The 15,762-nt window shown below is 33.8% G+C and overlaps 1 protein-coding gene across 3 annotated transcripts in view; it reads left to right on the forward strand.

Moving 5' to 3' along the window:
- LOC143246515 (corticotropin-releasing factor receptor 2-like) overlaps positions 1 to 15,762 on the forward strand; it is a 66,601-nt gene that overhangs the window by 33,698 nt on the left and 17,141 nt on the right. For all 3 annotated transcript variants that reach the window (XM_076493340.1, XM_076493341.1, XM_076493342.1), the window contains exons 3-6: positions 1,190 to 1,278; positions 11,524 to 11,636; positions 13,152 to 13,281; positions 14,728 to 14,884. In XM_076493340.1, coding sequence (XP_076349455.1) covers positions 1,190 to 1,278; positions 11,524 to 11,636; positions 13,152 to 13,281; positions 14,728 to 14,884 — 489 coding nt within the window. The remainder of the gene's footprint in view (positions 1 to 1,189; positions 1,279 to 11,523; positions 11,637 to 13,151; positions 13,282 to 14,727; positions 14,885 to 15,762) is intronic.

Here is a 15,762-nt window from a genome sequence, read left to right on the forward strand (position 1 = left end):
TGAAAATATTTCTTGTCGTATAACTGATTGGTTTGTTAAGTGAATCTACATCTTCGCTAGTCCTGACATTTTTTTTTTTTCAGACCAAAGCCTAACAGTAACTGATAGAGACTCGAATTTCAGAACTCTTCGGCTCTTCATCATCACTCGCCAGTTTTCCCTTGATTACTTGGACAAGTTTCAGAGATGTTTCACTTGCAATCAGTGCATCTATTACTTAAGAGATAACGAAATAAGTTTTGACACCCCTTGTTGATAACTTTGTTTCTTTGTGTTTTTGGTGCGGGGGTGGGGGATTTTGCGCTAAGCTATACGAGGACTAGCTGTTCCTAATTTAGTAATGTAAGACCAGAGGTAAGGCAGCTAATCATCACCACCCACCGCCAACTCTGGAGCTACTGCTTTATGAACAAATAGTGAGATATAACGCCCACACGGCTGAAAAGGCGAGTACGTTGGGTATGACGGAGATTCGAACCCGCGACCCTCAGATTACGAGTCGAGCGCCTAACCACCTGTATTAAGATGAATAATGAAAATAACACAACTAAATTAATATAAATTATAAAGCAACTGGTTTGGTCCTGTATTGTTTTAACCAAACCTATAGCCAAGATCGTCATATTTATCGACAACATTACAGAGGAGGAACAGAAAATGTAGATGCCCAACCTGTTTGTAACATAAACTGTGCGCTTGATGCCACAATCATAAAGTAATTCAGATTTCTTGCTCTCCGTACACAAATATTGGCTCAAAATCCTGTACCCCTCTAGTTCGGCGGTAAGTCTACGAATTTAATATGCAAAAAGTCAATGTTTAATTCCCCTCGGTGGACTCAGCAAATAGCACGATTTCGCTTTGCTATAAAAATACACACACACACATTGAGGTTCAAATTCCTGTCCGTGGTTGCATCTTATAAAGTACAATATAGATTTATGAACTAAAGGACTGAAACGCTTTTGGAAACTACCCTTGGAAAGCTCTTCAACCGATACCTTATTATAATTTCAATAAAAGTTGATAGATTTCTTGCGCATTCATACATTTTTTCAACATGTTCACAGTTGTCTTTCTTTTCGGAATTTGTTCTTGTTTAAATTATTTTATGGTTAGGGAAAAGCTGATGTCATTGTTGTCTGTTGTGAAAACTTATTTTATATCATAAAGTTTGTTGCCTTTTCAGCACGTGCCTATAGGATTTGTGACCAAAATGGTGATTGGCTCTGGGGAAATTGGACCAACTATACAGAATGTTTACAGCTATTAAGTCAAGTGAGAGAAATATGCACTGTATGATTCTTATACTTTTATTGGCCTCTTTATGGCCATTATGGCCGTTGAAATGTATATTAGCTCCAATTATTTTTCTAATTTTATGCTAAAACATGTCAAAATAAAAAGTCTAGTTTTTCTCATATGCCGTTCAAAATAAACACCTTTCAAAGGTTACCTTTTCAAAATGATTTGTTTTAGAATAATATACACAGAATTTGGCTAACCTGTATCTGAAAGCTTATGGTGAAAAGCATATGGTGGTTTGTATATTTGTTGCCAAGCACAAAGCTACACAATGAACTGTCTGTGCCCACCACAGGTATTGAAATGCGGTTTGTAGCGTTATAATCCTTCTGACATACCGTTGTGCCACTAGGGGGCAGGCACAATGGAATTTGACCAATCATTGACATCACACTGAAAAAAGAAAAAGAGTGATTTCAAATTCACCAGAAATATTTTTAACTTTATATTGAATTGAACTGCTGATAAAAATAATTTTGCATTTAATTTTAATTAGTTAACAAAACGAATAAAAAAGTCTACATAACTATGAACATTTGTAGTGCTTTTAATAATGATAAAATAATATTATCTTTGTCTCGCAGATAATCAAATTCTGGTTTGCTTGTTTTTTATTTGCAAATACATTACATAAAAGTTACCAGTTGGCACAGTCAACAAACAATAAAACTGAAAAACTGAGATTTGTTAAGAGTTTATGCATGAAAAATTTGCACCAATGTACAATTTTGTGAAAATAGCTTAAAACAAAACGTATGATTTTCGTCACAAGCTCAATAAGTTAGTCCTGTGAATAAAATCTTAAACATTTTTCCCTGTTAAGTCCAGTGAAGAAGATCCCTAAAAAACGTTTTGTTTAAGCCAATTGAGAACACTACTGAGGAAAAAATTCTAAAATCTTTCACTTTAGCCACATTTTTTCTAACGTCAAGTTCACATATAAGAACACTGGTTAAGTTAACACAAAAAAAATTCATACTATCCTTTTTTAACTTTTGAAAATGAAAATGAAATTTTGACAACAAATAAAATTTTCTGTAATTATAGATACGAAAAGTCTACATGTATAAATATTTTGATACAGCTATATATATATGCATATTTCTGAAAATATGGGGCCCAATAATTTGAAGACAAGTTATGATAAAAACGTTGAAATAAATCTCAATAAATAATATTAAAAAAACAGTGCTCAGTAAAATGGTTCAAAACTTTGTTTTAAATATGATTTTGGCCGCTAGAGGCGGAACTTTGGAGGCAGAAAAAAAAGGCTTATTTTTATCACCGGAAATTGGTTAAACATAAATGAAAATGACTGAGTATATTTAAATATTCCTAAAATGAGAAATAGGTTGTTACAGATAAAAAATTCTTGAAGGACTTATGAATACAGATAGTCTTGAACTTCCACTTGCAAAAGAAATGATTAATGTGCAAAAAATTCTGTTGCTAATTTTTGGTGTTTAAAAATATTCACGAACAAAAACATTAAGATTTACATGGACAAAGTACTTAGGTCATTGACTGTTTGTGTTGTTTTCAATCAGGATGATTACTGGTTTAAGTACTGTAAGACTAGTTTAAGCCTAACCTTGCAATATTTCGAACATTCACATCGTATTGATTTTTTTTTCTTATGAATAAAATATTCTAAGATGTAGTAATAAAAGAGTTTCTTGATTGCTTCTATGTTTGCTCTCTTTTTGTTTGGGTCCGGCATGGCCAAGCGCGTTAAGGCGTTCGACTCGTAATCTCAGGGTCGCGGGTTTGCATCCCCGTCGCGCCAAACATACTCGCCCTTTCAGCCGTGGAGGCGTTATAATGTAACGCTCAATCCCACTATTTGTTGGTAAAAGAGTAGCCCGAGAGTTGGTGGTGGGTGGTGATGATTAGCTGCCTTCCCTCTAGTCTTACACTGTTAAATTATGGACGGCTAGCGGAGATAGCCCTCGTGTAGCTTTGCGCCAAATTAAAAAAAAAAAACTCTTTTTTTGTTTATGTAAGCCTAAGTTTAGTGACCACAAAAGACTTTTTTTGAGACACATTATGTCAGAATAGCACTTTGGTCAAGTTCATGTATAGACCTGATAATTAGTTTTCCTGCTCCCTTATTGTATTTCGAGTTTTATCTTGCCATGGCGTTACAAGTCACAGTACTTGTGAACAACGCCACTTATTACATTTTAAAAAATAAAATAAATTGCGAACATTTCATGCGTCTTCAAAAAATATTAAGTTTTGATGAGACAGTGACTATATTTAAATATTTGTATTGTAAAACTTGATTATTTGGCAAATTAGTTTTTTTTCGTGTTTTATTTTTCGCCAAAGTGCTGTTAGTATTCCCTTACCCCTCAAGGGCACAGCGATATGTCCGCGGACTCACACCGCTAAAACACAGGTTTCGATATCCGTGATGCGTTGAGCACAGATAGCCCATTGTGTAACTTTGTGCTTAATTCTAAACAAACAAAGCATTCTCTTATCACTACTGATACAAACTTCTATAAATACTGACACATACGCTACTAGTCTTAATATACAACTTTACTTGTACTGACACATAACTGTACTAACGCTATACAGACCGCCCCCCGCTAGCACAACGCTAAAATCTGGGGTCCGATTCCCCTCGGTGGGCTCAGCAGATAGCCCTATGTGGTTTTGCTATAATAAAACACACAAACACATACACTCTACAGACCTGTACCAATTCTGACACAAACATTTATTTATACTGATATATAACTCTCACTTTGTACAGACATCAACTAATCCTCACACGCAAACATTTACTTGTACTGACGCATAATTCTGACTTTCCATAAACATTTATTAATGCTGACCCACGAATATTTGCACTAAAATATGCTTTAGTGGTTTTGGCAAAGACCTGTACTAAGCCTAAGAAGGTCGTATCAACAACACTAAGGTTCTGTGAGCCATCCTTTTACCATATCTTACGTTTACACAAAACTGTTATGTATCAACACACAGTTTTATAAAAATGTAAAAGTTTTACAGTTCCAATTTACATTAACTGAGATTTTTACTAAAATCACATTTTCTTAATTCGAAATACTTTATTATCTGCGATTTATACGAACACCATCACTGGTTTGAAAAGTCCTATGAATACGTTTAAAATGTTCTTGTAAATTCTAGAAACAATACAATTGTAATGTAAGGCCTCGACAGCTCATCAAACGCTTTAAACATATATTAGAGCTTTACTTAAAATAACTGCTTTTCATTATTAGGTGTTGAAACGGCAATTGAGTTTCTAGAAAAAAATAGGCTTATGTAGCAAGTTAACACGCAACAAGTCTAATTTTGTGACAAAACAATAGGCTTATGTAGCAAGTTAACACGCAACAAGTCTAATTTTGTGACAAAACAATAGGCTTGTGTAGCAAGTTAACACGCAACAAGTCTAATTTTGTGACAAAACAATAGGCTTGTGTAGCAAGTTAACACGCAACAAGTCTAATTTTGTGACAAAACGTAATACACAACAAAAACTTTTACAGCTTAGATGTATTTATTAACCTTCTGCATAAAGTGCCCGACTTAATTCCATGTATCAAAAAAAATATTTGCTCGAGTTGACTCGGACAAGCCATTTCTCGCCGTATCTTTAATTATTCTTTTGAATTTATCATGTTATTATGTACTACGATAAACTTTCAAAAAAACCAAAGTAGAATATTTCACTTTTTTCGAGGACATAACAGTGAATTTAAAAAAACAAAACGAGAGAGACAAAGAAGTGATTAAGTTGCTCATTCCTGTTCCGATGGTCACTTGAATGGCTAAAGCCAAATTGTTCGTTTAAATTGTGTTCCTCCTGGACTCACAACGCTAAAATTTGGGGTTCGATTCTTGGGGTGTGTACAGAGATGGTTCAATGTGGCTTTGCTCTAAAATAAGCAAGTAAATTGTGTTACAGTATGATCAAACAACCATTAAAAGCAACAGTTTGTGAAATTTAACCAAACTAGATAATGTACAACTTCCTTATAAATTAAAACAAAACTCACTTTTCGTAACGTTTCTAAAATTACGCTTATAATTTTTAAAAACTGTTTTTGATTTTACGTCGATCTTTAACTAGTCTAGATTGCACTCACACGTGCATCTTGAAACAAATGAATAATTTAGGCTGCTTATTTCACGCATTCAGAAACTCTTACATAGAAAGTTAAATATTGCCTGACATAATAATTGAACATTTATGTAACTTCGGTTTCATGTGAGACAAGCAGATAATTAAACAACGTATTCATCTCGTGGAATGGGTAAGAAAAATAATTAAAGTTGTAGTTTGATGAAATTATAATTATAATGTTTACTGTGGTTGAAATAACACCGTGGTTTCCTACAACGTTGTTGTGTATGTGCGTGTGTGTGTGTAATATATATACACAACATCAGGAAACAGTGGAACAAGTGATATAGTTTTTTAATCGTCTCGTATTATGACTAGGATCACGTATCTAAAAACACGTTAAGTTATATGTTTTAAAGTCTGCTTGTTGTAACACACGATTAAAAATACAAGTGTTAACCATATGATGATTGATTGATTATTTGGAATTAATCACAAAGATACACAATGGACTATCTGTGCTCTGTCTACCACGGGTATCGAAACCCGGTTTCTAGCGGTTGGAGTCCGCAGGCATAGTGGGGGGGCGGTATAGGGTGCGCATATTTTTATGATGTAAAAAATTATGCTTATACAGTTGTAGCACAGTTGCTTAGGCTATTTGTTGATATAATTTAACAATTAATGACATACTTTACACATAGATAGTATAGCACTTTACTAAAACAAAACACACATGTCTATACTCATTTAAATTTAGCTCCATGTATAATATTACAACAAAATTTGTTGAGTTTTCAATGTATGTTTGTGGAATTTATATGAATAGCCATGCAAGTGTTTAAGTTATGTTTCGTGCACAATTGCTTCCGGATTGCCTCCGTTAATACAACGGTAAGTCTATGGATTTACAACGCTAAAATGAGGGGGTTTAATTTCCCGTGGGGGGATCAGCACATAGCCCGATGTGGCTTTGCTATAAGAAAAGCACACACACACACACGCTTCCAGATTTAATCTCAGAGCACTTTTTTTTACAAATTTTCTGGTGGGGAAATGCCCCCCACACCGCCATAACATTGCCACATTTCGCATGTTTATTGCACTTCGCAAAATGTGTTGGCTTTTGAACTCACAAATAAGAACCCCCACCTTTCGAACATTCTTGATACAAGTTTGAAATGGCGTGATTTTCTTGCTTGGAATAATATAATTTTACATTTCTTATCAATATAAAATAAGAGAAGTCTGTTCGATTTCGTAAAAGTCTGTATCCTCATATAGTCGTAAACAATAATATAAATCATTACGGCAAATCGCTTTGAATAAAAGTGGCATTAAACATAATGCACTAAAACTATACTGCAGAACATATGTATTGATATTTCAAGATTTGAAAAAAAACTTCTAAAAAAAATAGTTTCACTTATGCAAAATTAATAAAATATAATATTTTTTCCAGAAATATTGGACTAGAAACGAACGTCGTACTTTCAAGATGCAATTAAAAACAGGAGAGATCGATATGGTCAGGAAACAGAAATATTCTGGTGAAAGTTGTTTATCTTAAAAGCTCCTTCAACACATAAACAACTTACACAAGGACGTAAAATTGGCAGTAAAAAATGAAAATAACTACACAGTAATTTTTAAATGTTAACATCACCTTTTAAATTCATGGAAAAAACACATGCATCAGAACTTACATAAACTAAATTTCTAGTCACGTAATTCATTAGAATCTAGACGCGTTAAAAAGCCTCTTAAATTCAGTTTGTTTTGAATTTCGTGCAAAGATACATGCGGACCATCTGCGCTAGCCATCCCTAATTTAGCAGTGTAAGACTAGAGAGAAGGCAGCTAGTCATCACCACCCACCGCCAACTCTTGGGCTATTCTTTTACCAACAAATAGTGGGATTGTCCATTACATTATAATGCCCCCACGGCTAGAAGGGCGAGCATGTTTGGTGTGATGGGGATTCGAATCCGCGACCTTCGAATTACGGGTCGAGTGCCTTAACCACCTGGCCATCCCGGGCGCTGAATTTAGCGCACACTCTACGCTTCACAGAAATAACCAATGAAAAAGGTAAGCTCAATTTCAGTGCTTTACAAACAAACTAGTTCCCCACTTCTGTGGTTACATGTACTATTAACGAATTAAAGAGACATGCTTGACAAACTTTAAAAAACAACACTCCACAAAAGGATTTTGTTTGGGAATTTCGCACAAAGCTACTCGAGGGCTATTTGTGCTAGCCGTCCCTAATTTAGCAGTGTAAGACTAGAGGGAAGGCAGCTAGTCATCACCACCCACCGCCAACTCTTGGGCTACTCTTTTACCAACGAATAGTGGGATTGATCGTCACATTATACACCACCACGGCTGGGAGGGCGAGTATGTTTAGCGCGACGCGGGCGAACCTGCGACCCTGGGATTACGAGTCGCACGCCTTACGCGCTAGGCCATGCCGGGCCCATCCACAAAAGGAAGGAAATCTAATCACCAGATATAGAAAATATTTGCATACCTCTTCCAGAAATCTGGAAAATAATAACACGTAAGTATAACATGAAGACTAGATTCATTTTCATACCTGGAATGAAAATTAAATACATGTTAAGAAAAGGAAAAACAGAATGTATGCAACTTTACCATCAGGTTAATACATGATGACGAGAAACCAACTTGAATTAAAAGTGTATTCTAAAGACGACTGGTGTCGGTATTATAGATTTAATTAAAATAAAGTACGGAGCAACGTTTTGACCTTTTTAGGTCATCTTCAGGTTGACATGTACTTCAAATTATTTAAAGTTTTAATTAACAGCCGTCTCTGGAACATAAAACACCAAATATTCCTTTCTAAGTCCATGAACAAATTTACAACACTAAACTCAGAGGTTCGATTCCCCTCGGTGGACACAGCAGATGGCCTGTTGAGGCTTTGCTATAAGAAAAAAAATCCACACACAAACAAGTCCATGAACATATGAACTAAAACAACCCAAGTTTTCCTGAACAAAATATCGCCGTACTAAAACATGAATATGACATTAACAGAAATATAGTTAAATAATTTTACAGTTAACATACACCCAGACACATCTCTGTATGTTTCTGATCATTATCTTCCATACATTCCTAATCTTATCCAGATCTTCCGCACATATTCAAATTCATCTATGATTTTCATTTTCTGTTTGGCTATAAACAGATAACGTGTCAGTTCACAGGAAATGGTATGTAACTATATGTAACCACTATCGATTCTATAATTTAGAGACATTGTTATGTATAGATATTAGTTTAAGTACAAAACCTTCTTTACTGTTAATTCTTGTAAACTTTAGAATGACGTAGGAGGGAAAGCACGAGCTCTAACCAAAACTTCCCTCCCTTGCACTAAACGTGAGGAGACTTTGTTGCAGCTCACGTGTGGTTGTGCAGACCAAAGCTACTCTACAGATACCTATAATTATTTTAAATCACCAACCCCCTCGTTTCATTTGAGTTGATTACATTTTATATGTATCTTTAAGAATTCCTTTCCAATCAGAAACTTTCCCAATTCCAGAACAAAATCAATAAAATACGGAGATGCCTCGTCGTCTATCAGTATAAATGTTCAGATGTCCTCGACAGAGAATTGCATTACATTGTACTTCTTTCATGTGTAACAACTCACGTGTTTTACCGCATGCTATGGAATGTAATTGTGGGATTAAATTCGTGCAGTCTGACATTCTCTTCAAGACAACCTTAATTATCAAAGAGGCTCTGGTTATGAAAACTTTCCAAAGGAAAGTAAACGTCGTGGAGAATTATTTTAACATATTAATTAGAAAATAACGTTTCAGAAAACATTTACTTCCAGTATTAGAGGCTAGTGTGAAAGTAACAGCTATATTTATATTTATTTCACAGTATAATTGTTATAGAGGGTAATAATTCATTCAGCTGTGTTTATTTCACAGTATAATTGTTATAGAGGGTAATAATTCAGTCAGCTATGTTTATTTCACAGTATAATTGTTATAGAGGGTAATAATTCAGTCAGCTATGTTTATTTCACAGTGTAATTGTTATAGAGGGTAATAATTCAGTCAGCTATGTTTATTTCACAGTATTATTGTTATAGAGGGTAATAATTCAGTCAGCTATGTTTATTTCACAGTGTAATTGTTATAGAGGGTAATAATTCAGTCAGCTATGTTTATTTCACAGTATAATTGTTATAGAGGGTAATATTCAGTCATCTATGTTTATTTCACAGTATAATTGTTATAGAGGGTAATAATTCAGTCAGCTATATTTATTTAACAGTATAATTGTTATAGAGGGTAATAATTCAGTCAGCTATATTTATTTCACAGTATTATTGTTATAGAGGGTAATAATTCAGTCAGCTATGTTTATTTCACAGTGTAATTGTTATAGAGGGTAATAATTCAGTCAGCTATGTTTATTTCACAGTATAATTGTTATAGAGGGTAATAATTCAGTCAGCTATGTTTATTTCACAGTATAATTGTTATAGAGGGTAATAATTCAGTCAGCTATGTTTATTTTACAGTATAATTGTTATAGAGGGTAATAATTCAGTCAGCTGTGTTTATTTCACAGTATAATTGTTATAGAGGGTAATAATTCAGTCAGCTAATTTTATCTTATTGTATAATTTTGTTAATTAAAATATAACTTATGAAAAACATTTACTCACTGTATTAGAAGCTTGTGTGAATAAAAAAAAAAACACAAACAAGATATGCGATAATAACTCTAAAGTTACCAAGTTACTCCTAACTCAAAGAGCATAAATGAATATTTAACACCTGTGAAGATTTATGTTTATATTTAGCTTTTTCATGGAATGTATCCAAGAGACTGGCTACATAACGTCAACATTGTATATTACAATTCAATTATTTTTACCAACAAAGGCAAACCTTTACTTACTAAAGTCGTTCTTTGTAACTAGGAAAGTGTTTTGTGCTCTCACGCCACACATTTCTTAATTGAACTATGTTGTATATAATAATTATTGTGCTACAAGGACTAACAGTTATATATCATCATAAGTCTTGTTGTTGTTTTGAATTAAGCACAAAGCTACGTAATGGGCTATCTGTGCTCTGCCCACCACGGGTATCGAAACCCAGTTTTTAGCGTTGTAAGGCCCCAGACAAACCGCTGAGCCACTGGGAGGCCATCATAAGTCTATAAAAATACTATTGTTGCAAGCATACTTTACATCAAATATCCAAATTTTCCTCCATATTGTTGTGGTAGCAAAATTATAAAACAGTAATGGATCAGGTAAATATAATATTTAATATTTGACCAGACTTTACATAATGTTGAAAACGACACATTATTGTAACGTAGGTCTTCACTGACTGGAACAGTCTGTAAGTTTGTTTGAATTTGTTTTCTGACTTATCAAAAATAGAATTGTAAATTAATTTAAAATATTCAGGCGGGAATTGCATTCAAAGCAGGATCAAATTTTCTAAAACACCACAGTAACTTTGTAGTAATTTCTATCACGGCCACATTGTTAACAAGAGCTATTCTTAAATTAATGGTAAGAATATTAAACTTCATAGATAGTTCTGACTGTAGTATTAAAACAAAATCCATTTCACCATAACTAGGCCTGGTATGGTCAGGTAATCCGAGGATCGCGGGTTCGAGTCCCCGTCACACCAAACATGATCGCCCGTTTAGCCGGGGGCGTTATGATGTGACGATCAATCCCACTATTCCTTGGTAAAAGAGTAGCCCAAGAGTTGGCGGTGAGTGGCGATAACTAGTTTCCTTCCCTATAGTCTTACACTGCTAAATTAGGGACCGCTAGCGCAGATAGCTCTTGAGTAGCTTTGCCCGAAATTCAAAACAATCAAAACCAATCACTGTGACTAACTGGAAAGTCACCAGAAGAGACTAATATGTCAACTGAAAGTATGTCGAAGAATATTAAATCTGTAAGTCAACAACTTGCACTAGAGGCGTCTATTGCTGTTTTAAGTTGACTTAACATAGTTAGCTTTATTGATATTTGATTCTGTGATTTGTCCTGTAAAACAGTATTTATTTACCTATAGGACTCCAGAGATTTCTCATCCAGCCAAGTAGCAGTGACATACATCCTGTTTGTGTGTTCTTTGGTATCTCTAGTAGCCCTGTTCCTGACTTTGTTCATCTTCTGTTATTTCAAGTAAGTTGGTGCTGCAAACAGCGAAGTTTTAACGTTTATTTCTCATACGCGGCTAGAGAATAAAAAGGGGTAGCAGACAGGCTCCATTATGCTTAAACCTTTCGCTGAGTTTGCAGTTTTCGGTTTCATAAAATAAAAACTTAATTTTTCTTCATCCAAATGAAAATGATTACAAACACATGATGTTCAAATATAACGAGTCATAACATATGGTATAATAGAAATTTGGAACAGCGTAAGCGAAGTTGTTTTTATGGCTGTACTGATTAAATCTGTCTCCAAAACGAGTGGATTCAATTACTACCACTTGCTGAGTAAAGCAATCCAGATCCACCTCATCTCTCACTGTTTCTTCACACGTTCTTTCACGCCTAACGTACCTCATATTACCACTTGCCATGTAAAGGAAGGCATATTCATCTCATCAATCATTGTTTACCAATACGTTCTTTCATACCTAACGTACTTCATATTACTACTTGCCATGAAAAAGAAGGCATATTCATCTCATCAATCATTGTTTACCAATACGTTCTTCCATACCTAACGTACTTCATATTACTACTTGCCATGAAAAAGAAGGCATATTCATCTCATCAATCATTGTTTACCAATACGTTCTTCCATACCTAACGTACTTCATATTACTACTTGCCATGAAAAAGAAGGCATATTCATCTCATCAATCATTGTTTACCAATACGTTCTTTCATACCTAACGTACGTCATATTACTACTTGCCATGAAAAAGAAGGCATATTCATCTCATCAATCATTGTTTACCAATACGTTCTTTCATACCTAACGTACTTCATATTACTACTTGCCATGAAAAAGAAGGCATGTTCATCTCATCAATCATTGTTTACCAATACGTTCTTTCATACCTAACGTACTTCATATTACTATTTGCCATGAAAAATAAGTATATATCATACTTTATATTTGTCCTTACTTTTGTTTCTTTTACATTTCTCGTTCATCAGAACAATTAATTTCGTTTTGTTGGTTAGTTTCCACAAGTTTTGATTTCATTTGTTTCGAATTTCGCGCAAAGCTGCACGAGGTACAGCTGCGTCATACGTTTCCAGAAGAGTTAGTTTAGTATCCTTGGCCTAAGTTACAAAGGCCATGAGTTAAAAACAGTTTTATACTGTAATATTACGTGTGTTTTGAAATTAGTGGCTACAGGATAGTACTGTTGACTTAAACGAAAATAGTGCTTAGCACCCTGTTATCAAAGGATACTCTGTTAACAGGGCTTTAAAAATACTTTAAAGATATTACTGCACTAAACACTAACAAACGTATGTTTTTAAGCGCATACGATTAAATAAATATTTTATTTTATTAAGCTGCTCTCTACTTATTTCTTTGTAATAATTACCATGCTATTTTAGTTTTAAACATATTTTAGTATACTAAATAACTGTATTTACAGATTTATGTTTCTCATAATGTTGCGTTCATTTGAAAGTTCCATATGTACTAATAATATTGGTAACAACCGTGCAGGTCTCTTCAATGTTCGCGACTGCGTGTTCACCGAAACCTGGTGGTGGCACTTATTATTCATTCCGTTTTGCTTGTCATAATTTCGTCTCCAGGTGTTTTGCAGGCCCGTTACTTATCGTACGTGGATATTGTAAGTACAACCAAATGCTCTCCTATTACAGTCAATATCAACTTCTTGGTTTTATAGCTAGCTATTAATGTGAGAATGGGAGATTAAACATTTTAAAATATTGAGAAAATTACTTAGGGATAGCATCTTTTTTATTAATATTTCAAGCAAAAAGACTCTATTCTATCAGTGTCACTGTTATATTATGGAGAGTACTTAATACCATAACAAGTTGTTGTTTTTTAATGTCTTGTCTCTATAAAGATTACCTTGCACTTAAAAGAAACTGGCCCATAAAAATCCCTGTTTGGCTCATTAACTAACTACAGTCGATCACATAAGTACACAGCCTGACCTACTCCGTTATTTATTACGAGGAACGTGTATTATTTTAGTAAATGTATTTAGAGTTACTAGTCTTCACCCACTTCCATAAACGTACAAAATATTTTTTATGTAAAATATATAATATATTGTGTTATTTAAACAAATTATTATATTCTTCAGCTTAAATTTACTTTTGTTATTGGATTTTCAATGTCAGTTACTTTCAAATAATAGATTTGTGGACAGAAACGCTATACATAATTTTAACGTAGTCTATTAAATGTCATGTCTCAGAAAGTTGCATGTAGCTGTTGTTTGAGATCACAAGAGAACCAGCTAAAGAACCTTAGTCCCCAAAGTAAAATTAATTAATATGAATTATCTTTAATAGCTTGAAAACACAACCACTTTACGTGGGTAGGTTACTGGGCATGTAGGAAAACTCCCAAAGTATTGTAACACTTCATAAGTAATTAGTGAATAAAAAAACATTTAAAAGACAAAAACACATTTACCAAGTATGGAAACAATGATCTTCACGATTATTGTTGACTACAACTATGGAAACACGTGTATATGGGTCTCTAATGTGTGGTAAATGTGTTTCTGTTGCATTCTTGTTATTATTTAATCATTACAGGATACCAGTAACTCCAATGATGAAAATAACCCTCTTTGATCCGATCTAATTCATGCTTAGCTATGCTTGTGTTTAAAGTGGATTATCTAGATAAAGGTTGAGGTAAAAAATAATAATTATTCTAGACTTATTGAAGAGTCCCCTTCTATAGAATATAAACTTTCACAAGTACAAAACATGTATATACAGTACGTATAGGCTCGTTCACTGACTACAAATACGCTTGTATACAATGTGTACCTTCACAATCTATAGAAACAAGTTTATACAAGGTATATTTCCACAAAATACACAAAAATAATTAATGCATTATACAGCTTCCCAAACCACAGAAAGGAAAACATATTCTAAAACATTATTAAATCTGCACATCTTTACAACATTCACCTAATGCTGATCCATCTATTGAAACTTTTGAAGATACACTAATCATACATTAATGATTTTCATACCTGCTCATAAATAATTGTTTTAATTCGTTGCCTCTACACTTCTCACAGAATTGGCTATGTAAAACGATATTGTCTCTCAAGATGTACGCCGCTATGGCCAGTATTAACTGGATGTTTGTGGAAGGACTGCTTCTACACAGTCGAATCACAATCTCTGTCTTCAATAAGGACGCTCCTTTCAAACTCTACTATATGATAGGATGGGGTGAGTGGAAGTTGTTTTTTTTATCTAATTTCAATGATATAACAAGATATTTGTATTGCTGATGACGCTTTTATTGAGCTACGTGAAATGAATGGACGAGTGATATTGTGCTCATCACGAAAAGGGTCGCTCAATCTTCATTACAAAGTAAAACACAATAGCAACAATGGACATTTAAGATCGCATCTAATCCGTCTTCAGCAATGTAGAAGAAATTAGTACAGATTATATCAGCAAATACTATAATAACGTCAAATTACAGGGTCCATTGTGAATCTGGAACTAATTTATTTAAGAAAGTCGTGACTGAAAAAATTTGAGTATTGGCTGTTAATTAATATAGTTTCTTGTTCTGAGGTCTGAGTGTAACGTTTCTATTGAAACATTTGTGATGCTTGTTTGTTTTTCTAGAGCAAAGCCATATCGTGCTTTGTCCACCGAGGGGAATCAGACTCATGATTTTAGCTTTGTGAATCAGTTTATCGCTGTCCCAGTGTTGGACAATGTTTGCAGTATTTGCTATATGTTAGGATTCAAAAAAGTGCTACTTGTGCGTTAGGTGTTTTTGCTACCTGAATGTTACAGATGTTACATTTACTTTAAAAACATAAAACTTTTCTCTTGATAGAAAAGACTGCATTATTTAAATCTTTTTGAAACATTATTAACTTCTTTCTTAAATTTTCACAAAACACTTGAAGATTAGATTTAAAGTAATAAATATTACGCTGTTGTATCCAAAATTCAACACTTTTTTTATTTAATATATGATATCATTGTTTATAAATGGAATGTTATTCATTAATTAATGAAACTTGATTTTATCTATTTATTAATTAATGAAACTTGATTTTATCTATTTATTAATCAATGAAACT

Source organism: Tachypleus tridentatus, chromosome 3, assembly GCF_004210375.1.
Source record: "Tachypleus tridentatus isolate NWPU-2018 chromosome 3, ASM421037v1, whole genome shotgun sequence".
Taxonomy (NCBI): Eukaryota; Metazoa; Arthropoda; class Merostomata; order Xiphosura; family Limulidae; genus Tachypleus; species Tachypleus tridentatus.